General features: G+C 39.8%; 1 protein-coding gene across 2 annotated transcripts; it reads left to right on the forward strand.

The window, feature by feature from the left end:
- Window positions 1-175: 175 nt before the first annotated feature.
- coro1ca (coronin, actin binding protein, 1Ca) lies at window positions 176-26,878 on the forward strand. 2 transcript variants are annotated; one of them, XM_088416326.1, is made up of 11 exons: window positions 176-1,670; window positions 9,904-10,100; window positions 19,268-19,390; window positions 21,073-21,202; window positions 21,380-21,561; window positions 21,650-21,769; window positions 22,231-22,335; window positions 22,437-22,582; window positions 22,686-22,743; window positions 22,817-23,047; window positions 25,093-26,878. In XM_088416326.1, exons 1-11 carry the CDS (start codon window positions 182-184, stop codon window positions 25,210-25,212), a joined length of 2,901 nt encoding a protein of 966 aa, XP_088272452.1. In that variant the 5' UTR covers window positions 176-181; the 3' UTR covers window positions 25,213-26,878. The 2 variants fall into 2 exon arrangements, with proteins under 2 accessions (XP_088272452.1, XP_088272461.1); XM_088416335.1 differs by lacking the exon at window positions 176-1,670 and adding an exon at window positions 3,925-4,068.
- The last annotated feature ends 548 nt before the right edge of the window (window positions 26,879-27,426 follow it).

Raw genomic sequence — 27,426 nt, forward strand, 5'->3', positions numbered from 1 at the left:
TTCAATATGTTAAGTGCGATATAATTCTTGATTCTTAGTCACGTCACAGACTTGGCATTAAAATACATAGGAAGTCTTTGAAAAACACGTCTCCTTTAAAAAAACGTATTTTATACGATTGGAATAAATTTGAGGTTGGTGACTTGCGAGCTTAACGCCATGTCTTTGTCCATAGACCGGTATGGGACAGACCCAAGACAAAGTAGAAGAGAGCATTGTTGACGGATTGGAGGACTCGCGCCCTGACTGTGGAGAGTCAGACAGTCATGCAGATGATGTCATGAAGGCAGGAAGTGCCTGTGAAGAGGAGGCTGGCAGCTCAGAGGGAAAAAAAAAATCAGTGGAGCCAAACACGGAAGATTTGGAGGGGAGCCACAATAAGGAGCCAATAACACCTTCCAGTGAGAAGAAGCACATCAACTCGTTTGTGAGACTTGCTGCAAGCCAGGTGAAACAAGGAGTGTCAGGAAGTCATACAGGAGAAGAAGTAGAGCGGGCCCCGCCGTTGCTTCCACCAGGAAGATCCCCAAAACATCGAGCAACAAGTGAAAAACGAGATTCGACACGCAAGTTGAATAAAAATAACATTGAAGCGATGAGCGCTGAGGTGGAGTTTGAAGTTTCCCCGAAGATCAAAATGGAGGACCAGGGTGAAGGAAACCAAAACAAATGTGAGTTGTACGGCCACATTGCTCCCGCTTGTTATTCAAACGCTTTAATGCTACAAATGGAAGGAAACAAAGATTATCAAGACACAGATCCATCAAATCCAGCCACAGGCACCGAAGCCAGCTTTATTTTGGAGAAGCTGCTGAAGAGAAACCGGAAGGAGACTATGGAAAAAATACAGGAGATGGAAACCGATAAATCGGACATGGAACGGGACATGACCACTTCCGGCGCTGCAGCGACCATTTTCACTGAGGATGGGAACACGCCAGAATATGTTACTCGGACTATAATATCGTCCACAATGAAAACAACACAAGGTGACTTTGAAGTGGAAGATCTTGCTGGCCGTTTAACAAAAAAATCCAATCTTTGCAAAGGTAAGAAGGCGAAGAAATCAAAGGCTCCGGACAGCAAGGCCATCATACCAAATAAAGGCGCATTAGACAACAAGGTGTTCTTACCAAACAAAGGCGCTTTAAACCCTTTGAAAACAACTTTACATGAAAAAAGGCCATGTGAGGTCAAGTGTTTGACCACTAAGGAAGACGCGGCATCCTTCGGGCCTCCGCCGACAGAAAGTGATGATCAAACGGGAAACTCTGAAGGTGGCCTCCCTAAAAGAAACGAGGATGCCGGCTCAAAGACCCCGATCCCGCTCAAGACTAAAGAAATCCAGCCGAGGCAAGATCTTCCCACGCCCAACAAAGAGACTGAAATGTCAGAGCCGCTTGACAAAAAACCTGCCCGAGCAAATGATGATAGCGTTTTAATGAGAGAAAAGTCCCCCGAAACTACCAGATCTAGGCCTGTCTCTGATCTCATAAAAGAAAACATACAGCTGCATGAGAAGCGGCTCCACCAGGACTGGTCCAAGCCCACCGAGGTCAAGTGTGACGAGCATAGTCAGTCTGTGAAGGTCGCGCAGATGAAGGCCACCTTCGATTCACCTCACAAATCCCCGGAAAAAGCCGTCGAAAGGAAGCCCTCCGTCAGAAAAGGTAAGATCTTTGCCAACCGAGGGACGCTGTGTCAGTGAATGTGTGGGACATGAGAGCATAACAGGATACATTGTGGTAATGAGTCCTAAGAGATTGAGTGGGGGCCGGATTATGCAATTTGCCATATGCTTTTCTGATCTGTGAAATTAAAGAGGTTTAGCAGCCTTTTTTTTAACCACAAGCACAGGAGGTATGTGACTGAAGTCAAGTACAGACAAAGGTGTGTCTGCAAAACAACGTCATCTTGTGGTTATGACGTTGACTTCATTCTAGCGACGTTTGAAACTGTTAACACTGACAGATTAATGTTGCGGTTGTTCATCATTATCTACAGCCGCTTATCCTCGCAAGGGTCCATGGCATGCTGATGCCTATCCCACCTGACTAAGCGGGGGACACCCTGAACTGGGTGCCAGCCAATTGCAGGGCACTTAGAGACCAACAACCATTCACGCACCCAATCACAACTAAGGACAATTTTTGTATGATGTAAACGACTAAATATAAATATATACTGTATACTGTATGATTTGAAGGACAGCGCGATGGCAGGCTGGTTAGTATGTCCGCCTCACATGATGAGGTTGTGGGCATGATTCTTATGTAGAGTTTGCATGTTTTCTCTGTGCCCGAGTCGGTTTCGTACTTTGGTTTCTTATCACATTGCCAAAAACAAGCGTGGTTGGTATAGTGGGCACTCTTAAGTTGCCTTTAGATGTGATTGTGAATGGTTTTTCATCTCTTCTGTGCCCTGCAATTGGCTGGCAACCTGCTTACGGTGAACATCGCCCGCTGCCTTAAGACTGAAGGATACCAGCAAGCCCGCAACCTTTGTGATGGATGGATGGATGGATGGATGGATGGATGGATGGATGGATGGATGGATGGATGGATGGATGGATGGATGGATGGATGGATGGATGGATGGATGGATGGATGGATGGATGGATGGATGGATGGATGGATGGATGGATGGATGGATGGATGGATGGATGGATGGATGGATGGATGGATGGATGGATGGATGGATGGATGGATGGATGGATGGATGGATGGATGGATGGATGGATGGATGGATGGATGGATGGATGGATGGATGGATGGATGGATGGATGGATGGATGGATGGATGGATGGATGGATTGATTGATTGATTGATTGATTGATTGATTGATTGATTGATTGATTGATTGATTGATTGATTGATTGATTGATTGATTGATTGATTGATGGATGGATGGATGGATGGATGGATGGATGGATGGATGGATGGATGGATGGATGGATGGATGATTTGAATGTCCTTGCATAACATCATAACCTCAAAATGTCCTTGCAAAATGTCAGAATAACTATGTGAGCTTCTGAGGTTCTCAACAGGGTTACAGTAGCTATGCATATTGGTCTGGTATGGTCATAAAAGGAATGAAATGTATATTCATAAATTCATGCACGGCCCCATATTCTCCTTTATAATCAACTAGGGAAAGGCAATATGGGCCAAAATAAATCTAATAATTTTTTTAAAGAGATTTTCATGTTGGGAAAGTTTTGTTTAAAAAAAAAACAAAACAGTAATTTGGATGCATTTTTTCCCTGCCTCCCCCAAGTATTGGATGAGGACTTGGTATTGGCAGAACTTCAAGATCAGGTGACTCAAACTCAGGTGCAAAAAATGCTTGTGGGAAATAATGATCAGTAGACACGTGTGGTGTGAGTGTTTTCAATATTGACTCATTAAAAAGTATGAAAAATGGCTTACTCTCTACTCCGATGTAATGCCAAAAGTTGAACAAACACTCCTTCACTTGAGTTGCCTGGAAAGTTAAGGTTTTTAATGACTGGAGGAAGGTGGGTCAAGGCTATTCTGTGCTGGTGAGCATCATGTTGGTCAGTGGAAAAAAAGCTACCTTATTTCAAGCTAAAAAAAAAAAAAATGCCTCCCAAACAAACAAATCCAGAGTGAAACACATCCACATCAACCTCGCAATGTTCCTTCTTTTTGTGAGCATCGAGGCTATTTTTACTCTGTTCCAGGATTTTCACTGTTCCTTTTCCTTGGGGGGCCCCCTAGCGCTCGCGGAGCCCAAAGCAGTTTACTTATTATGCCTCCTGGGGCTTCCTGGCAAGAAGAGAAGGAAATGCAAATGCGCTGCTCCCAAAAAGTCGCGTTATCGCTAAACCCACGCTGATTGTTGCGTGGAGATGTCAATCAATTCTGCTGGACTACTCAGCAACCGCCAAACCGAGCCGGGGGGCGGGTCTAGCTGCTGAGCAGGGAAAGCGCTCCGAGAGGAAAGCAACTTGAATCAACCTCACTCAGTCACTGGCTGGATTCATTTTGGACTCCCCTTATATAGCACTCTTTCTTTGGAATACTTTAATTTTCCTCCGAGAAGGTAGGCTATGTAACACTGTTTTCTTAATGTAGTTGACTGTTTTACCACCCTGACACCCCCCGGAAAAAGTGCACGCGTGAAGCGCACTGAAAGGTTTTAAGCTAACCTTAGCCGGCGACGGCACTTAACCCAGCTGACAGTGGCAGGGAAATTCTCGGCCATTGGCAAAGAAACAGCTGCCGGAGTCGAGCTTTGGATTCGCTCGTTTTTGAGGAAATCCAAGTTAAAGGCGGCGGATGTAGGGCACGGAGGAGAGTGGGGTGGGGCGGCTAACCTTCGTGCGGCAGTAAAAACTTATCTTACAAAGGCGGAGGTGCAGCGAGCAGAAAAGCCGCGCCCTGGCCCCTGGCACCCGCTTTGCACCTTCACGGAGTAGAGGAGTTCTCCCAATATATTTCTAGCTACTGGTCTTATTTGAAAGTACCTGTTAGGACTGGCCTCCACTACAATTTGACCCCAATATCGCGAATCGCTGCGACGTCCGTTCATAACGCGTGGTTTGGTTGAGAAATGAGCCGCATACATTTAGATGAGTGTATTTCCTGGTTTCATACAACGTATTATATTTAGGCCAATTCACCTTCGTTCAGTCTTTTCCACAGAGAACACGCATCGTCATTATTCACATTGCTTATATTTCAGACTACATACTCATTCCCCCATTAATTCCACCCCAAATTGAAATTTTATTTGAACTATGTTTCGAAATCTGGATTGAGCCAGGGCATTTGACCACTTTCCAGAAATCAGTATTTCATGTCCCGAATATCTTAAATGTCACAAAGTGGAAATACTGGTTAATTATTTACTTTATGCAGTGTTGTGAAAGAGAAATTTGTCTTAATAGCTGAACAGCCGTCAAAGCTTAATTATGAGTAGTAAATATGGAGATTAAATATAATTTAGACATTCAGCGGTTAAAAAAAAAAGTATTTTGACAAACATTCATTTAAATGTACAGTTGTTTTAAAAACGTTTTTCGCCACTTGCTGTCGACTACAAATGGCATTACATATGCTTAGGCAACAGCCAATCACAGCTCAGCTGGCAAATGCCACGACATAACCCAGAAAACAGGTGAACCTTGATTGGTTGTTGCCTAAGCACATGTGACGTCAGTTTCAGTTAACAATTGGGAAAATGATTTTGGGCTTAATATTTATACATGCAAAAATAGTTTAACAAACTATAACACACATTATTTTGGTCAAGGAGTTTTTTTGTCTTGAATTTCTCTTTAGGTGTCCCTTTGCTTCTGCTATGCCCTCATCAAAATCCGTTTTTTAAACAACATTTTTAATTTATGGTCATTTCATAGCCTATGCTCAAATTTCTTGTGCATGCATGCCCAGGAGAATGGCGAATGAATACAGTTGTTGGAAAAGTGTATGGAGGAGTAGCAGATTTTGACCCACACTTTTCTCTTATCTTTTGTAATGTTCAAAAAGCTTGACCTTCTACAGCTGTCTTAAGGCTTGTAGACCACTCCAGACCTCTAGTGATTGTGCTGCAATGCAAAGTCTTTAGAAGTGCGCTGATTGCCTTCCCCTGGCCAAGCCACAGATATAGGTCAGTGGAGAAGATGAGATGCTAGGGACCTCTTTTTGGAAATTGTAATTATGTTAAAATTTAGCTACATTCCTTGCCATAATGTCACCATGCCAAAGCTGAGTTTTACGTCATAATACTGTGTGGCACTATGTGTGGTTGTCTATTCAATTTAGTGCTAGGATTATTTTGAAGATTTATGACAAATTTTCCTGATTAGGTTTGAGAACAATTTCTGGTAGACATTCTAAAAGACAAACAATTCAGTATGGAATACTGTGTAAGATCACATTTTCTTGGTAAATTTTTTAGTAGGTAGTACATTTCAAGTGGTCTTTCCTAAATCTTAACCTTTAGGGTCGTCAGATACGTTTTTAAGGAATGGTGCTAATATGCAGAGAATGAGAAAGTCTTGAAGTGGGGACATACAGTATATTAGTTCAATTAATTTGTAACAAATTAGTTTTTCCCCATTAATTCTGATGTCAACTGTAGAATTAGGGTCCGGATCAGTCCCACCACATCTTCATTTGTGGCACACTAAAAAAAAAAAAAAAAAAAAAATAGAGTATTTACTTGATGTCGTGGGCGGAGTGGGGCAATGCTGCAGCTCACCTTTTGGTCAAAAGGGATTCAGCTCGCGCTCTTTTACACTTTAAACTCCTCCTGAAGAAACAACACATGCTGTGTTGTCTGGATCCATTTTGCCAGAACATCCCAACAGGAAGGCAGGGCACGCCAAACGAACACACAGAGAAAGTTTCTGCAATTCTTAATCGAAAGCTACCTTCTACTAATGAGCTCACTGTTGGTCGGACCAGGCTGGATTCTCTTTTTTCAACTTCCAAAAAAAAAAAGGGCGGCTAATATGCGAGGTCGACTTGTACTCTGAGAAATACGGTTACTTACATCTACTTAGTCCTCTTGGCTGTTAGTGCATGCTTTGTGTACATAACCTTTGCATCTTCATCACAGTTGAGTTGCATTGCCTTCTCTTTGTCAGCACATCATTGAACTTTGAGCCTCTTTTGGTCTTATGTCCGCAAATCTCTTTTCCTCTATGAAGTATAACTGTAGCATTACTAGAAACAATGATGTGTGTGTGTGTGAAGCAGTGATCCATGTATACTTGAATGGAGCAGAAGACTTAAGTAGACCATATGGGAGGTGAAAAAACAGATTTCTCATCTCATTTGTGCACAAAGCACTGGAATGCAGCTGGATACCTGATCACAATGGTGGCCTGTGGCCTTGGATACAGGAAGGGGATTTAGGTGGCGTCCTATGCAGTCTTGGTGACAAAAGGCGTGGGTGTGAAAGTTATCATAACCACTGTACTATCTCCCTATAGTTCCTGTATCAAAACAGTGTGCGGTATATCTAATCATGGACATACTGTACATTGTTTTGGTGGGCATTTAGTTTTTGATGTACAGACATGCTTAACCGGTTATTGGTAGCAAGCCCATTTTCTGCCACCATTTACGTGCTAGCATGTCTTTTCCTGGTAATGTGTAGCGTTATTATATGCAGGTACAATTTTTTTTCACGGTCAAAGAAGTGTCTAACTCAGACTCGGAAAACATTTAATTGTAAATTGGAATATTGTTCAAAAGTGATAAAACCCTCTCTGCAAAGAACCACACAACAAATGGATGTCACCTGCAACTACGGAAACAGTAAGTTATTACCCTTAAGGAATAACATATGGTTGTGTCTATTTTGGGAACCTCATCCAGCTTCAGTAGCTACTATGCAGTGCAGACAAACGTTAATTTCATGCAATAATGGCCCTATATTCTATGTAGTTGTAAAGTTGTAAGGATTATTTGATGTTTATCTTCTTAACAGTACAATGATTTTTATGGCTATAGGGATCTTATGGGAAGAAATGTCACCAGCTGCCATGCACATAGTTTTTGAAATGTCTTAGTGATGTCCTGTATACCGTATGTGAAATGTCTACGGTCAGTGTGTTGTGCAATTCTACATTAGTTCTAGAGGTTACTAGCTGCCTTCATCAATGCTGTAGGAGCCGCTGATCATACCTTAGTAAGCGTTGATGACGTTTAATGTCGACTGTTTCATCTAAAATTGTGACTGATTAGCCCATCTATTAATTGCGTGTTTTATTTCAATATGTAGGGGACACAGTCTTGTTTACATTTGTGAATTTCAACTTTGTTTGACTCTACAAGTTATGTTACTTGCTACACATTCATAACAAAAAAGAATTTTGATTTGACCTGTATTAGTGGGGCGTAAACTTCTTACAATTGTCAGACTGTCCACAAATATTGATGTGTGCCCTAAGGTTACATTTTGACATTTTTGCAAGAAAAGTATTTACGTGAAGTGGGTCCATGTTTGAAGACTTAAGATGTGACGGAAATCTGGTACGAAAACCTGAGGATTCATATTTTGCGAAAAGTACAATTCCTCCTATTTAAACACGACTTCCAACAATAATCTGAACAGCTGGCCTGCTAGCCATGCGTTTAGTGCCTCCTGTACTAATGCCTGCTGACACAATAGAGTGGCCATTGTTTTAAGTGAAGTTTGTCAATGTAAAACAGTATTGCATGCTTAGTTTGTCTGTACAGATGCTGTATTATCGATACACTGTTTACTCAGCGCCTCATACTGTGGTAGGTGGAAATCTGTAAGAGGAAAATGGATGAGTCTCCATTGTCTTTCCTGTCACTAGAATGAAGGGTCGCATTCTGGCCAGTATTAGCTTTAACACTTGCCTAACTTTGTCTCAACATTTTGTTTGGTAAAATCTTTAGCCAGAAAACAGAATTGGGCAGTTCGGGCCCGACTGACTGTCCGTTTCCCGACAAATGACAAAAAACCTTTGGAAAAATAGAAGATTGACTAAACGTTGATAGAAGTGTGTTTTCACCAGTCATCGTAATCACTTGTCAAATAGGAGAGTGGAAGACAAAGACAGCAGGGTGCAAGATGTTTGCTGTAGATTAAAGGACCTCTTATCATATTTTTGACTTTGCACAGTGAAATATGTGCATGTTAAGTATCTTTGGCGTATTGTTGATGTATGTTTTTATTAAATATTTTTCTGGTTTTCTGGTACTAACATTTCTTACCAGTAAGAGAAATGTCTTAGTTGACAGAAGTTGCACCTCTCATGGTATGGCGGCTTCGTCGCCCTTCATGACGTCAGTTGATTGCCGACCGGCCATGAAACAAACATCCATTTAATCCCTCCATCCAATATCTTGACAGCTTATACTAACAAGGTTCTCGGGGCGCTGGATTGTAACCCAGCAGAGTGAAAGTTGTACTGACATCAGAATGAACTGGATTGGCAACGAGCCAAAAATAGGTGTCGAGATACCTGTTCCTTTTATCAAATCGACCTCTGTGGGAAACCAGTATTCCTAACATATGTTCCACCCGAGGGTGAATTATTTACTGCAAAGTTGATCTGTGGGCTCCCACACACACTTAGGTGTACTCTAATACTAATTAGCTGCACATAGACCCAAAATCCTCTTTGGAGGCGGTTTTACTGTCCCTTCACTTTTTCCTTAAATGTCCTCTCCCCAACCCTCGCTTTTCCCGTTCCATTCTTTTTGAAGAGCCTTGCTACCTTTTGGACCTGATATGCTTGCATCTTTATTTTTTCTTTTTTTAATGATCTTTCCCCTGCACTCATGACTCCTCATCAAATGGCCTAAAAGTTGCTTGAATGAGTCAAAATACTTTTCTTGCTCATGAACCGCAAGCCATTATGTTAACATTTCAAAGCAGACCTTGTTGATAAAAATACGATTAGTACTTTTAGGATACTCCCACATCCCTTCAGGAAGAGCTTCCTGCTTGTGTTATGATCCTTGCACTACAGAACCCTATGTGCTTTTCCCACCTCTACTTGTTCTATCTGTCCTTCACTGTAGAAAGTCATCTTAGAAAACAGTCTCACGTTTGTTCTTTGGAAGGATTCACATGTGCTGTAGCAAAGAATGAAACAAGTCACCCCGAATCACAGTGATTTTATTCTCAAAAGTTGTCAATCGGAACAGAACTGTTTAGCTTTGGTCAGTCGTTGCGCTGTGGGTAAAAGCCTCTGACTACATTTAGTTGATAACGACAAGCCAATTGCAGAAGTTATTTCATATTTTTTACATTTTAGTTTGGATATGCTTCTTTATAAATTTGACATTTTCTATTCAAATTTCCTTTTTTATGTGTTGTGTGTATGCATTTTAAATTGAAAACAGTGTGTGAATACTTCATCAGCAAACATTGTTTTGTCATTCACAGATATGAAAGGAGTTGTACGGAAGAGCAAATTCCGTCACGTCTTCGGCCAGGCGGTGAAAAATGATCAGTGCTACGATGATATCCGGGTGTCAAGGGTCACATGGGATAGCGCGTTCTGTGCGGTTAACCCCAAATTCGTTGCCATAATTATTGAAGCCAGTGGCGGTGGAGCTTTCCTGGTTCTCCCTCTTCACAAGGTAAGCTGAATACACTTTATGTATGCACTATGGTGAAGGTGGTTACTGTTAGCATGTTATTTGAGTTGACACTTTGTAATAAACAGCGGATAAAAAAATATAAAACTCTCCCTCCTCTATTCGAATGCCAGATTTTGTGATGTGAAACAAAGCGACCAGGATAAAATTTTCAAAATATGGCATTCCTGAGGTTTTTCACAATGCCAAACCTGGGGTTACTATTTTTTTTTAACTCAATAAATCCCAGCCATTTTTTAAAGGCAACCCCTCTTCTATACCAGCCATTTTTAACGATTTTGATTTTTTAAATCACTGAGTAAATTCCATTCAAAGGCTATACAAACATGAGACCCACCAATGGAAAGATTAGACCACTATCTTTCATCAAGAAAAAAAAGTGTCGACATAATAGGCAGATGTAATTTTCAAATGTGTGAACGTAACAATGTATCATATGACCGTGTGTGTGCAGGTCAGAGAATGTAAAATTGAAAGGTTTTATTTGGTAGGCTTTGTTTATAGTGTGTACAAGGAAGCAAAGCCTACTCTGTGGAAATTACTTATCCCGGGGGATTCCTGGTCCTCATCACCGCGATGAGAGAGACTGTAATTGTTAAAAAAAAATAAAGCTGACTACTTAATGGATTTCACCTATCGTAGGTTATTTTTGCAATATAAACTCTCGATGTTGTGTTGGTAATGTGATCATCTGTTACCCTTTTAATTGAGTCACACTGTAATTTATACAAATATGCTTGTTTACCTCAAAATAGTTGTTTATGACTGGTCATAAAATCACGATATAACAAGCTATCATCACTCGATGGAAGTTAATTTCCATTTTTTTTTTTTAAATATTCCTGTCCATTTATACTTTTTTCAACATAGTTGTGCATTTATACTTATTTTGTACAAAGTGCCCGTAGTGAAATTGGATGTGTTCAATCAGAAAGAATTAATGTACTTGCTCATGGTTATCATACCATCAGATTCTAATATCATCCCATGCCTAGTTCAGACTAAGAACTAGGTTACTTCTCAGTGCTCCTTTTGTGCTGCTTGTCGAGGCAGGCTGCCGTGATAATGACAGTTTTCTTAAAGCGCTCCTCCATTGTCATTTGTCTCATGTTTTCAATTTTTCAAAAATTTTCACCCAAGCTTTTAACATTCCTCTTATCTCAAAAAACATGGCTACATTTTTGGGGTGGAATGTAATAATTTGAAAGACAACCATGTTTTGGATAGAAAATAAGTTAATGTTTTTAATTAAAGTATTTTCTATTGCGCACGCTTCTATCACAATACTTATGATAATGAATTATTACCTATTCCTAGTTTGAACTGATCTCTTATGCAGTAATTTGGTTGTTTTGGGAAGTTACTGTATTAAAAACAGTCTGTCTCTATAATTATTGTCAACTGTCATACATTGGAGCTAGGATCTTCAGGCCTGTCAACATGGAACTTAAACCATAGGAGCACCTCATTCATTCTGGATTCTGCACAGAGGGTTGACTCAACCAGTTTTGTGCTCATCCTGGCCTTTTAGACAGACAATCCACTTGAATGCCTTCTACTTTTAGTATGAGAACATTTTGTAACCTTAGTCATGTTTCACTGTTGAATTAGTGTCATGACAAAGCTGCCTATGTACTAATTGCCTCAAGTTGTGGAATTAAAAATAAATCCCACTAAATTCTTATTTTGCTAGTGTATACATTTAATTACTTACCACTTGAATTATGCATACTTCATCCAATAAGTTACTTTTTATATTCCTTTCATTAAAACACAAATGAAAAGCCAAAACTTTGGAAACTGGTTCTGATCTCGATCTCTCATCTCTCCACTGCTGCTTTGCCTCCACTGCTTATTCTCATTGAGGTCGTGGGTTTTGTTTTACATAGATCGTACAGGTGTAGTTTTAGGATGGCAGACCATCTTTGGTGCAGCCAGTTTGGCTATTTTCACACTACGGGTGCTGTGCTTTGTACATACTCCCCATCGACTTCTCAACTATGATTTTGATATGCGTAACAGGAATGAAATTAATCGCTCTCCATATAGCTACAGTATGTATTTGCTAATAAATTTTGCGACGTATATAAAATCCGTTTTTTGGTTAGCGTGATTTGTTTTGGGATCCAGCTTAATTAGTCCAAAGGTAGTGAGAGGTAAATTCTCCATCACCATAAATTGACCAAGTAGACGCTCTCCTTCATACCTTCACAAGAATGATAACGCAGCCCCGACAGCCAGTCCAAGCTGCGTCAGTAAACAAATAGCCTTAGAATGGAAGACATGGCATGCACATGCTTAGCTTTATGAAAGGCAAGGAGAAAACTATTACACAGAGCTTGCAGTTTTTCTTGCTTCTCAACTAGCTTGTTTGTTACGCATAAGTTGCGTTACATTGACATGCTCAGGATGACTGAAAATGGTCAACTCTTTATTAAACGCACCTGTTATGTGTGCGAGCTGAGGACATCGGCGGTAAATTTTGCACCGCATTAAAGTGTGCGTCAAGCCATGGCACATCTTGCCACTTATCAGAAGAAAAAAACAAATATTTGTTCAGCTCAGGCTCCATTGTCATGGATCAAAGATAGGTCGATATGCAAATGTTCATAGTGAAGGACATAATGTTATGTATCAGTTATTTCTGTCGCACATGGATACTTTGTATACCAGTTAATCAAATCCCAGTGCATTATATATATTGAGATATATAATTAATTATATATTATATTATAGTTAATTATATCCCAGTGTATTATATATATATATATATGTTGAGATGGATAGATAGATGGATTAACCCTTTAAAAATATTGCATTAGTTTTGAACTATTGTTCCAACAGAATTATGAAAAAAGGCAATATATGGACATGTTTCACCATATTGTGTTTTCTAATTAGCATCACAAGTGTCTTCACACTTGTAATTAGACACTCGACCCTTTTAGAGGCTGACAAGTTGTCACTTTGCAGTGTTGACATTGTCTGTTAAACGTAGACCTGAAGAAGCAGAAAAGTGCTCCCGGGAAGCTTGGAACCATTTTATGTAAGGGTAAAGGCTATAAGAACGTCTCAAGCAGCTTGGTGTAGGTCAAATATATTCCTATAAATTAAATAGGCCACATTGGTGATTTCATTTCTTATATTAAATATGGGTTTCATGGTACTGATGTTTCTAACCAGAAAGTGAAACGTCTTGTTGGCGGGCCACACTTCTCACTGTGATGTTGTTTATGATGTCGTTCATTGTTGCCAGCCACGACACATCCATCATCTTGATCGCTTATCCTCAGGAGGGTCGTGGAGTGAGCGGAGCCAAAAAACAGGTGTTTTCCTGACATTACAATCCAAAACAGTGTCCATGGAGCACACTCATTGACACTCATAATTCTTATCAAATCCATCCCTGTGGGAACCCAGTATTCAAAACAAAAGTTCTGCTCAAGGGTGACTGACATCGAATGTCCAACTATGTGCTCCCAGACACACATTTTCACCATATCAGCATTTTCTACAGTAAAACGTAACTAATGAATGAAACGTTGCTGTTTCTGCTGGTGGAAGTATATCTACTGTTGCACAAACAACACAATGTTATACTGAAATCACATTCAATGACCAATTCAGTGCGCCAACAAACGACTTATTTATGCTGACATTGACATATTACGTTATATGAGGCTCGGGCTCCGTTAGAGCTGCAGCTAGTTAGCACTGCTTTGTGTTCAATATAGGCTGAAATGATTGACATAAATGACTTGGAAAACTTTGATGCTGACAGCCTGGCAGTTGTTGGCCTGACTGATATTTTAACAAAAAATGCTGACTCAAATTCGTTGTTGCAGCCAGCAAATTTGGCTTTTTTCTGGACTGATTAGTCTAAAATCTTTTTAGAGAGTTAAGTAATGTGCTGCTAAGCACACTTAAAGTAAAAGCAGTTGGTCATTCATATTTAAGTGAGTGTTATTTGGTCTTCTGCATTTATAACTTTTCACCAAGCCAAAAAAATAAATCCATTCAAATCCTCAGTATTCAGTTAGAATTTTTTAGTAGGCTACCTATACTTCATGCACACATAAATATATATATCTTTTTTTAAAAAAAACATGCAGTCATGCGTTAATGAACTGTTGTTGCTGAAGACCGGTTTCCTGCTCACTGGGTTGTTTCAGTCTGCCACTTCTACTGCTCTGTCATGCTGACTGCAGAATTTACCATATATGGTCAAATCTGCTCCCTGCCTGACAGCCTTCCCAGAGCATTTCCTCTCTGTCTGCTATTGGCTGCTCCATGCAGTGTCAGTCCGCATGTGAATATAGAGTCGTGAGCAGAGTGAACTGGGAAGTAAGATGTTGTAACCGACATTTACATTAACGGCATATCATGTTATAGCCCATAAGTTTGATTTATTATTTGAGCATCACATGACATACTTTTACTATCATAATTTCAGAGGCAACAGGGCAGGCAATCTGTTTTCATAAACAAATGACTTGCCTTTTGTTTTACATGTAAAATGTATTAAAAAACCATTTGGTTTTGTGAAGGTAAAATATATTAAATATTTTTATGCTAATTACCTAATTTACATTTTTTTTGTGTGTGTGATAGGGATCTCTATTTTCTGTATTCCCATCACATTCGTCAGTTCTCTTGTTGATATTTCCTGCCCATCATTACTAAGGTTGTAAATCTTTCCATTCTGAACTTCTGACTGTCATATGCCTTCTGCTGCTTGCCTGTTTATATCCAGCACATGGAAAGAGAGCCTTTTAAAATGGGAATTTTCCATTGTTCTATACTGGACAGCATCTGCATTAGAGACGTGTGAATCATACGTTGAGCTACAACGGGAGGAAGTGTCAATGAAAAGAATGTCCTGTCCTGCCTAATGGAATGCTGTTCCTCTCATTTTCACTGGTGTGCTGTTTTGTGCTTATGCGTGCATGCGTGAGTGTGAATGAATCACCTTTATTTTCTGCTTTTCTACTGGTTGCTGTGCAACTGGTTCTCTAGTTTCAAATGCTTTGTTATATACGAAGTATGAATTTTATGTGATCTTAATGCTCTTTTTAGCACTTTGAAATGTCTTTTCAATCTGTTATACTCCCTTATTTTCCTATTGACATCATAAATTGGAGTTTTTTTTCTCGCTTGTGTGGTCATCACAATAAAAAATAAATTGTGCTAAGTGTCTTGACCAAGGTCATCAAGATGATTGTTGGGGGGGGGGGTCAAGATGGTCCAAACCTAACTCTACTAAAGTAGTCACTAGATCAAACTTAGACCACAAGACACCTGAAGAACTCATGTGCCCCTGACCCTCATTCAGGAGTTGGTGAAGCCCCCTTTTTGCCCTCTTCCACTCAATTTTATGCATTGCAAAGATTGCGCAGTGTGAAGAAAGTACAGAAATACTGTTACCAAAAGTAGTAAAATTATTAATTCAATAGTCAGATTGAATTTTCACAGACAATGTTGACTATACAGTTTCATTCAAACTTTTTTAATCTGTATAGCGTGCATTGCAATGCAAAACTTGCTGCAGATCCCCAAAATTAATGTAGGAAAAGATTTACATGAAATAAAGCCATTGATTAGGGAAAAACAGCCTCAAAGAAAAGATGTAGAATTTTGTCTTAAAATGTCCAAAACCCTAATATTAAAAACATATTGACCATCTTGTTATTCTTCTAAATTTGAACAAGAAGTTGATAGTTAAAGCATTTGTGAATCTGGTCGGTCTTCAATTTGATCACCATCTAAAACACTTATGACAGTTCAAACAGACAAACAGATCTTTGGGCAGTGTACATATTTACTCCAAAAAAAACTTGATTCACACTCCCAGTTCCATCTTTGGGGCTATTTAATCTTTCCAATAAATCTGCGCTCACGTGGTGGCTGTATATGGCTGAATAAGGTTGGATGTATTTGCCTTTGTCCTCCAATGTGTTCCAAGTGTGTGTTTAGAACTGTTATTAGACCCTCTCGCCAGGTGTCTTCAGACCGGTTGATCTAGTGTACACCAGTTAGTTTGTTGTGTACACATATGTCCAACGTAACCGAAGCAGAAGGAGATATCCAGTAGTGATTGAAGGGTGTGTGGAAACACTCTTTGTTTGTCTTTGTATTAAACTGCTAACTGGCCTTTTGAAAAAAATAATGCACTGGTACTTTTGCTGGAATATTAGACTTAATTACCGGTAGTTGCCTTGAAGAAAGATCACCAGAGGTTTTCCACACAAGTTGATTTCTTTATTGTGTATGGGTACACAAATACACACCGCATCAATGCCACGTGTGTTACATTTGACACCGGGGGCACGGTGGAAAATCAGGAATTTTGTGAAAATGTATGATTTCCATCTGGTCACAGCTAGCGCCGTTTGGTCCACACATCCTCCATCGATGACTAAATTTTAAAAGTCTTGGGCAAAGGTTTTGTTCCAGAACGGGCTTGTTTGACACTCTCTGTTGTCATTTGTCATACCCATACCAAGGCTTACTGGGGCCCAAGTGTGGAATTTGAAAAATGCCCGAGTCAAGCCGCTTTTCTAGACATAGGGTGAGCATCCTGCCTCATCTATGGTTCACCCTGAATCGACCATATTTGATGTTCTCTGTAGCTGTGTGATTGATTTGGGTCGTAATAGTGAGTAGGCCAGTAACACTAACAAATATTTGTGAGCTGATCCTTTGAAATTGATAAATGAAAATAGTTTTTTTTTTTGGGGGGGGGGGGGGGGGGTGCCAAACAATATATGCTTTTGGGACTAAACTAACAGTGCCAGATGACACAATTTATTGATTGTCACAGCTGCGCTTTTTTAAGTGCCCCTATCCCCTGAGCGGACGGCTCACATTAACCAGCCTCTAACTGGTTAAAAAAAAAAAAAAACACGTACACTTGGAAATCATTTCTTTTAAGGCTGTTCGGCAAATGGTAACACTCAACGCTGTTCAGTCTCACAGAATGCACTCTGGATTTTGATCACTAAAGTGAAGTATGTGCCCAAATGCACTCTGGATTTTGATCACTAAAGTGAAGTATGTGCCCTAGCACAACTGTGCCAGTCAGGTGATTGCATGGTGAAGGAGCTCATCATGTATTTTATTGGGATATTGGGACTGTATGAAAAAAGACAAGACAAGCTGTCATTTTAGCGGTTCCCATGCACTTATCTAGAAATTACCCTGAGGAGAAATGTGTTGCCAATGCGGATACCCTAATCAGTTGTACAGGGCATTCAACTGACTTGACCCGCCGTTGTATAAAGTCCACATGCAATTGGCCTTGTGTAAATTGTTATTTGCATAATTTACTAATCACTAACTGTAGTATGATACTCATAACTGATAGATAACGCTCGTAACTGGTACCGCATTCTCCCACTTGCCCGCCCTGATTGTTGCTCTTTTTCATCATAGCCAAAACAGCTATTGCATTTCTACAGTTGCTGTGTAGAGACTCACTAGAGTATCCATCTGAGCTCCTCTTTGTCATGTTAACATTTGCTCTTGTCGTTACCATGTACCGTCTGTTGGAGTTTCTTTATTTTATGAGCTGGTGTTTGCGCTGAATGGAATGAGCTGCCAAACATCTGTATGTATCTGTGGCAGTCACATTAGTTGGTAAGGCAAGTCATCCAGTAACAAGTTTTCGAGTCACACTTTTCTCCAAGTCATTTGTGTGTCATTTTGTGAGACACTTCACACACCTTGACCCCAGTGTGTGTTTGGTATTGATTGGAGGGGCTGTTGGCGCCACAGGGCAGCTATGGTTATGTATTTTACCACCACCAGTGTGGCTGTGTGTTTACATGAATTATAATGCATTCCCTGTGAACACTTGAGTGTGAAAGCAAAAGAGAAAACACCATATAAATATAATAGATTATTATTTTTTGCACAGTATTTGATGTGTACTGGTGAAAATAAGGTCTCATGGAGATCTGGTGCTTATGGCAAATTATCCAAAATGTTTGACCTGGATCGTAGTTGGTAATTAATACTAATCAAATGTACTATATGTAAACTTATGACCAATACATTTGTCCCCCAAAAATCTGGGATTTAGCCTATATACAGTGGTACCTCTACTTACAAATGTCTGTTACAAAAAATTCAGGTTATGAAATGTCTCTCTGGAAAAATATTCTTTTTTGTTACAACCCTCAATGTGTCCCCTCCGCTGCTGGAGCTGGTAATTCTAAAATGGTCTACTTATAAAATCTTATAGCGAATGGAAAAACATGTCTCAACTGTATTTGATATGATTTTATTAGCTCCAGTGTGTGATGTATAATCAAAAATAATAGGAAATTTCAGTTTTATGCCTTTTGATAGTTGTGTAAGCTGTTGCCTATTGTGGGAATGTTGTATGTGTAGCCATTTCCTTTTCAAAGATACAATTGTCAGAACAATGTGCCTGCATCTTCATTCTAATAAAGTTCATTTGCCTTTTTTTTTTAATTGAAGCAGACTTGTAAAAAAAATTTTGCAACTTTGTTTCCATTTTTGTCCATGAGTTGGTTATGTAATAGGTTTTTTTGTTTGTGTTTTAAAGACTGATGTGGAGATCTAAGGATTGTGCCTTGACTAGATGACGTCACTAATAACTTTCCCAAAGTACTGTGTGTGGTTCAACAGTGCTGCTGTAGCTCTAATCTCGGGTTGCCCCTGTGCAGCTCCATTAAGCCTTCAAAATCTTTTTTTGGCCTCAAATATATGCACAATATAGACTTGCAGCCCAGGGCAGCTCATGTAGTCATCTTCATGTTATGCGTTTGATCCTGAGCTTTCCTTGTCTTGTTTGTGCTCCTATACGTGACACTGACGCATAAGTTGTCCCTGACAGAAGAGCACAGTTCATGACCTCTAACTAATATGAATGGTTTAAAAGGCAACATTGCAGACACTTTATCATTCAGCTACTCAAAATATACTTGGCCTGCTGCTTTGTTTTTGTGTTGCTCACTGAAGAGAGTAATGCCATTTGCCTCAGTTCATTTTTTTGATTTTAAGTTTTTGGCACACTTTCTTGTTTGCAAACATGATTGTACTATGATTTTCCTGTTTAAAAAAATCTGCATCTATTTGAAATGACGAATAGGTGAGACTAACTCTCTCAACCCTTGTCTTTCCAGACAGGACGTATTGACAAAGCCTGCCCAACAGTGTGCGGGCACACCGGTCCAGTGTTAGACATTGACTGGTGCCCCCACAATGATCAGGTCATCGCCAGCAGTTCTGAGGACTGCTCAGTGATGGTAAGATATGCTACACATTTCTGCACAAAGAAATACTACACCTTCATTGTGAAATGACGGGCGACCTCACCCTTTGGATTATAAGACTGAACAAAAAATAGAGAGAAATAATTGAAGTGAGCATTTTTTTTTTGCGTCTAAGATCATTAGCTTTCTAAGAAGCTATTTCCTTCATAGAGCCTTATTTGATTGGCACACAGATTAAAGGGGTACTGTGGGCGTCTTTTTTTTTGTTTGTTTGTTTCCAGGCTACAAATTGAGATACACCCTGTCGAGTTCACGGTACAGAATGCGAGGCCTATGTGAATGCCTTTCCAAAGACAACTCTTGTTTGGAATACTGTTAAAAAATGTAATCTACTGTACAGGAGATCGTGGATAGGAAACCTATTGCACTTGAAGTTCTTTAAAGCCCGGTTTCCACCGAGAAATTTTCCTTGCTTTACTTTGTTTTTTTGGTACTTACTGCTTAGTGGTTCCAAAAAAACAAAGCCTCGTTCCAAAATATGATGTAAATACTTTGAAGGCCATGTAGAGCCGGGTTGAGTAGAGCAGAGCAGAGCAGAGCAGAGCCGGCTAGATACCGTCGCTGGAAAGTTGGTTCAAGTGAACTGACGAAGGTTCTGTACTCGTACATTTTGAACACTCTTAACTGAGGGAACAACGTTGGTTAGTGTTAAGGCAGATAGTGGCTCTTTTGATGTCGCCAGGGTTTGTTCAGGGCCGCCAGCGATTCCCAGACGTACTACACTTGTTGCAAGCAAGATTTGAACATGTTCAAAATATCCTCGCGAAGTGCAGTACAGCAAAGAACAGAACAAAACCCACTGATACAAAAGAGCCATTACCCTTGCTGACACGTCAACGTTCTCCCCCAATGGGATCAGGCCTTTAGGTTCCCAAGATTCATTGGGTCATGCAATACAGAACGTTTCAGCATAAGCTCTGTAATCATTTTGTGTGTATGGAACCCATAGTGTGTCTTAATCATCTCATCAAATTTTGATTTTCACGTTAACATGAAGCTGACTTGTGTGTGAAACAATAAAATCCCAGTTAGTTCCCCATGGTACACACAAAGATACAAATCGAAAGGATCCCAAAATATACCCTGTTTTAAGGGTATGTACTAAAATGGCCAATTTTGTACATTTTTTTCTGACATTGTGGGGGCAGAAACAACAGCAGTGTACAGGGAGCTCGAAATGTAACTGGTGATGAAAAATGTCACTACTGATTCCTTACCTGGAGGTTTCAGTGATCTTGTGTCCAACGTAACTATTCTAAAAGACAGAGCATTAGAATACATGTTTGTTTTTTTACCAACCGGCACCCACAATTTTCTAATCCTCCTAACAGGTTACACATGCCTGCAGTTGTGTAAATAAGCTGCCTTTCATACCACATTAGGTCGCTGCTGCCCCCCTGAGGTTGTTTTTTTTATTGCCATCTCTAATAACTTCTAATGTATTTTGTAAATATCTTATTTTGACAAAGATAATCAGGCTGTTTTCAGAGTACATACTACAGAAATCAAATTTCATTTGAATAGTTGCCTGTGTTTAATGGGATGGCTTAGTTTTTGATTAATTGTGACACCTTGAATATATAAAATACAAGCTATTTAGTAGTCTATACGTCTTGCTGAAGTTGTTCTTCATGAAAGTTTTCTATCGCTTACAGGTGTGGCAGATTCCTGAAAATGGCCTTGTCACACCTATGTCTGAGCCCGCTGTGGAACTGAAGGGGCACTCCAAACGAGTCGGCATAATCACGTGGCACCCCACAGCTCGCAATGTTCTTCTCAGTGCAGGTGAGAGCTCTTGTTTTCGTCATTATACAAGATAAAAATGGAAACTCTGCTTAAATTCTTGAAATGATAATATAGTTGCTGTCTTTGAGCTGTAAATAGTCTGTTGTATTGTCTTTGAGGGATTGTAAAATGAGACCATTGGTTACATTCCTGCTTCTTTGGGGGACGGGCTGCTAGGTTGTGACAATGTGATCATCATCTGGAACGTGGGCACTGGCGAGGCTATGATCACTTTAGATGACATGCATCCTGATATGATATACAATGTTTGCTGGAATCGCAATGGCAGTCTCTTCTGCACTTCCTGCAAGGACAAGTCCATCCGTATTATTGATCCTCGCAAGGAGGAAATTGTTGCTGTAAGTGGAAAAAGGAGTGGGAATTGGTCTTTTTTTTGTTTGTTTTTTTAAGAAATTTTGCTTGAAATGACAAGAACTATTCTTATAGGAGAAAGAAAAGGCACATGACGGTGCTCGACCCATGAGAGCTATTTTCCTGAAGGACGGCAAAGTCCTCACCACCGGTTTCAATCGAAGGAGTGAGAGACAGATCTCCCTGTGGGACACGGTATGATGTTTGAGCAAGGGCTGCACAATTACCGAATTTTTAATCGCGATCACGATTTTGGCTGCCACGATAGCCTCTGCGAACATGTCAAATTTAGCACTTTGTCTGCCTACCACCAGGGGGCAATGTTTGTCACATGTTTGCATGACAAGAGAGAGAGATACAGTGTGTGTGTGTGTGTGTGTGTTTAAATAACTGCACACTTGTTCAAATATCGAAGTTGAGTATCACCATTTTTGCATATAACTGCAAACTTGTTCAAATAGCGAAGTTGAGTATCACCATTTTTGCATATAAGTATGCACAAGGAATACTGTACCTTGTTTTAACTATTTCCTATCTTGTAGGTCAGTCAAGTTAGATCTGATTTTTAGGCAATATTTCAGTCAAAGTTTATGCATCCTTGCTCTATGTTGCGTTTCCTACATGATCTCTCATTTATGTGCATGTATTATTCCCAGCAAAACTTTGAGGAGCCCATGACTATGCATTGCATGGATGCCAGCAACGGCGTGCTCTTGCCCTTCTATGACCCAGACACCAACATGGTTTACTTTTGTGGAAAGGTGTGTTCAAAGTCAGTAGGCCAGACATCTTAGAGATCCTAACTGTTCCATTTTTTTGTTTGTTTTTATGCGGTTTGAATTTTTTATGTGAACCTTAACAGGGTGACAGCAGTATCCGCTATTTTGAAATCACGGATGAAGATCCGTATGTTCACTTCCTGAACAGCTTTGTCTCCAAGGAGTCTCAGAGAGGCATGGGTTGCATGCCAAAGAGGGGCCTTGATGTCAACAAGTGTGAAATTGCAAGGTAAAAAGTGAAATGCATACCCTCACCACTAGAGAGCAGAATGTGATCACTAAATGCTGTTATTGATGTAAGGCACTTAGCAAATGTTGTTTATTGCCACCAGGTACTATAAACTGCATGAAAGGAAATGTGAGCCTATAGTGATGACTGTACCAAGAAAGGTGAGTGTCCATCCTTAGAAGAAGACACTTGCCACTGGGCCACACTGACCAATTCTGTGCTCTTGGCTGTCAGTCTGACCTGTTTCAGGATGACTTGTACCCTGACACAGCTGGGCCTGACTCGGCCCTGGAGGCAGAGGAGTGGTTTGCTGGCAAAAACGGTGACCCCATCCTAATCTCACTCAAAAATGGCTACGTTCCCACCAAGAGCCGTGAGTTCACCGTTGTCAAGCGGAACATTTTAGACGCCAAGGTCACCAAGAACACAGAAAACTCTTCTCCAGCAGCACAGAATGCGTCTTTTGTGAGTATTGCTTCATTATAGTTTATGTGCACTATGATTTGCACAAGACTGACTGTTATTCTATAAGGACCGTCACTGGCATTAACTGTTACTCTATAAGGACTGTCACTGTCATTAAAAATAAAATCAATTATAAGCCCCCCACAACCATATTAAAGCATTCACTGCCAGTGACAAGTATATTTGTCAATTCCTTTTTTTTTTCGGCTTGGATGGGTAGGGGAGTAACAGATTTTGCGCCACTGTAAAATGTCTAACGTGGAAACAATTTTACTGATGCACAACCACCAGTAGATGACAACAATGCTCCATTTTAGATATGAGTTCATCATAGTTTCTACTACTGTATATAATAGAATGAAAAAAAACATCCAGAATGGTGAGAAGATTTGGTGTATAAATAACAAAATATGTGGGGATTGAAAAAAACCTTACAACGATCTAAAATGGTTGCCTCAGAATGGGTTAAATAGTCTAGATAAGAATACATAAGAATTTTTGGACTCCCAACAAAATTTACCTATGTTCAATTGTTTAGCAATAGCAATTAGCATTAACATGATAGCGATTACCATTTAACATCAACAACGCTAACTACCAATTACTTTGCACATATATAATGCTAAAGGTACATTACACATGTAATTTCCTTGAAATCCACAAAAAGACTATGCTTCTGCTTCTTCGTCTTCTTCTTGACAAGCAAACTGGGCATGGTTTTTGCTTGATTACTCCGTATTAGTTATATTTTGAACACCTATAACAGATCCTTTCTAAATTGTTTAGTGACAGGTTGTACTCTCGGATAATACAGCCCAAGAAATCTTTGGGAAGTTTTTTTTAGGCCGCTAACGCCTACACCAGTTTTGAAGTACATAATTGGCGTCAGCCGTTCGGCCACTAGGTGGTGCACCAAGACAAGCGATGCAGCCGTTTGTCAAGACGGTCTTTGCTTATGTGCTGTGGTGTGCCTTTTCGACTTGGCAGTAATTGAATACTAATTTTGTCACTTTTTTTTAATAAATATGAAACTATCCCAAACTTGTGCGCAAACACTGTGCACATTTGCAGGAAAGGCCCGTGTAGAAAGCTGTGGCGCAAACATAGAAATGGCAGAGCTTCACTGTGGATGATTTTAGTTGGTTATTTTTAAAGTAGATTTAACTGACTTGGTCGGCTGCAGCCTCAGACAGAATCATTGTTGTTTTTTTGTTTTGCCTTGTTTTATTTATTAGCGCCCTGAATTTGTTTTTGAACAGTATTCAGATATATGGTGTGTTTACTCATGTAGCAATATTTTTTGGCGGGCACTTAGGGCAAAAAAGGTTTTAGTTGCTGGGGACAACTTCAAAATAAAAGCATACCAATGCATTCGTGTCCACACGTTGTTTAGTATGGTTAAGGTTTATACACAGCATTTGCAGTATGTTTTACTGGCAAGCAGACCATTGCTGTGAATGGATTGAGTTGATTTTTATGGACTTGTACACTTAACATAAGGCACCATTTTTGACCGTTGACCTTCACTGCACTCTCAAGGAAGTCACTTTCTGTCCAACAAGCAAGGTTCAGGCAAATGTTTAAGAAGGCCACTAGCTCTCTCAACTGTTTTGGAAAGTATTAAGTAGTAACTTTAAATGCACTATATTTAACTTGACAGGTGTACTTAATTTGACCTCTGAACCTTTGCATGCACACGTCCAGGAGTTAAATGTTTCAATAGTATTTGCACAGCTGAATTCCTGGTTCAATCAGAATCGGCAGTTAAACAAGTCCTAATGGGCGGCACTCTGTAAAGATTCGAATGGCGGGGTCTGCTGCTGGCTCTCAACCACAACTCTCACCTGGCCATGTGCCAATCTGTAACCACAACGGAGCCACTTGCTCACAGATGGTGTCCAAAATGGAGTGATTAATAATTATATACAATACAAATGACTAATTGGTAGCAAGCCACACAGTTAATGTTGTTGTTATAATGTCGGCTTGCCTGAACACTTTGTGGTCACGTTATTTGACAAACGTTGATCTTGCTGTACCCACAGAAATCAGACCCCAAGCTGGAAGAGATTTTGAAAGAAATCAAATCCCTCAAGGACCTGGTCGGCAGTCAGGAGAAGCGTCTTGTCGCACTTGAAGAGCAAATGTCCAAAATTGCTATTTAGAGACATTTTGCCCTATCTGCTATAATCCACCGTGTTCCATTGGCTGGGAGGACGACGTGATCAGTCACTGCCTATTTCGATGACAGTGTTTGGTCTGTGGCCTGCCTTAGCAACGATCCCGAGCAACATTCCAGATGGAACTTTACCTTGCCAGAACCAAACCCTCTGCATAACACAGTTGGAATAGGGACATCTGGCAACTTCTGCAGGAAGTGTTTTTTTTTTTCTTTTGCTAACAAAGAACTGTTTCCCTTTCATCTGTTGCAGTGTTTTTTATGTTTTGGTGAATTGTATAACGTCTTAACACTACGCTTCCCTCTTTCTTTCTTTTTTTTTTTTAACAAAAGGGCCAAATAAATATGTGCATTCCTTTTTTTCCTATCAACTAGTTTCTTGCCATAATACAAAATTGTAATGTAGACAATTGGGAGTATTTGTTTACAATATATACACTGAGGCTGCACAAATCAAGATCTAGTTTCCATTTTTTTCTTTTTTTTTTTTTTAAATGTCCTGTCATGTAACTGTTAGATGCATTTCTTAACTTGCACTGTATGCTTGGTGCAGTAATTGTAATAGGTGGCCCCCAGAAATATTATGCGGCCCATAGAAATAACGTTAGCTCAATCACTAGAACTCACCTTTGCATCTGGTAAAGGTTTGGGTACATTCCATAATCTGACTATTGGTTGCCTTTACAAGACTATTTGCAACAGTCATGGGAAAATGACATTGCTTAAAAAATTGTGTGAGTGTGCTAAAGATTGTGTGAATGTGTTTCTTTGGCCTCCTTTAGCATTCTCAGCATGGACATTCCATCTGTTTAATGGGTAGTGGGTTGTTTAATTTTTTTTTTTTTTTTTAAATTGCTCATTCCAACTGCACATGCCCTTCTTCGCACTTCCTTTTTTTTTAACTTGCCAATTCATTACACTTGTGATATACCCAAACCATGCTTTATAAAAGATTAAACTTCATAACATGTTTTCCATCTGCTTCCCATTGGGAAGAAGAGACGGGTAAAATTGTTTCATTCGCTTATACTTGTTGCCACTGTAAAGCCCTGAAAGTGCCATAGCCTGTGCAAGTCTTGTAGAAGGCCGTTGTGTGTTTGTGTAGGTAGTTAAGTCTCACAGTAAGATAAGCCATTCAAGATTGCCAAAAGGTGCAAGTTCATTAAAGTTGATTCCACAAGTCTGCTTCCTGGATAACATCTCGAATTTGAAACATTTCATTCCAGCAAGCAGCATTATTTCTCACTTTGTAACAACCATATGACTTTTCGAGCTGTTAAAAAAGATGTTACGTAATGGTGGCTGTATTGTGGGACATGACTATCTGAGCTACTGGCACCTGAGCTATGTTTAGAAAACGTGTAGTAATCCAAAGGGACACTGTAGGTTGAAAAATGTTAAGAAAAATGTATGTGATAGGCCCTAGAAAACGAGTGGTTGTAGGGTGAGTGGGTTTAAAATGTTTTTTCTTGTATGTTCCATGCACCTTGGCACAATGCAACAGCTGAAACCTCTTATATTAGAGGGAGTTTATGAAAATCAAAGAAATCAAAGTGAACCTGGTTAAAGCCTCGTGCGAGGTCTGCTCAGCATTTATTTTTCTTGTGTTAAGTATCAACATTGATTACAAAATAAAGACTTTTTAAAAATGGGTTGGTGACTGGATGAATGATTTCAGTGCATTTATTAACTATGGAAACAATGCATCAGGAAAAGTGCTGCATAAACACATAGTACAGTATACTATACATACAAACTCCCAACCACTTCACAATGGCGAAGACCAGGTGGAGTTTTGTAGATTTGACACAAAAACTGGGATAGGCTACAGGACAATAGACAAACAGCTTGGCGAGAAGGCAACAACTGTTAGTGCAAGTATCAGAAAATGCAAGAAGTTCAAGACAGCGGTAGGGATAGCAGACATGGATCGAATCATTTGGAACGATTGATACAGAACGTGATTATTTTGAAACGTTCGGAACAACTCTCACAGCAACATCTTGTTAGTGCAATTATCATAAAATGCAAGAAGTTCAAGACGGCGGTAGGGATAGCAGACATGGATCGAATATTTGGAACGATTGATACAGAACGTGATTATTTTGAAACGTTCGAAACAACTCTCACAGCAACATCTAGTGGCTAAATGTAAAATATCACATTCAAACCGAACTGTTGCCAACTCCCCACAAAGGAA

The sequence above is a fragment of the Hippichthys cyanospilos genome, chromosome 1, assembly GCF_059441005.1.
Source record: "Hippichthys cyanospilos isolate Australia breed blue-spotted pipefish chromosome 1, RoL_Hcya_1.0, whole genome shotgun sequence".
Lineage (NCBI taxonomy): Eukaryota > Metazoa > Chordata > Actinopteri > Syngnathiformes > Syngnathidae > Hippichthys > Hippichthys cyanospilos.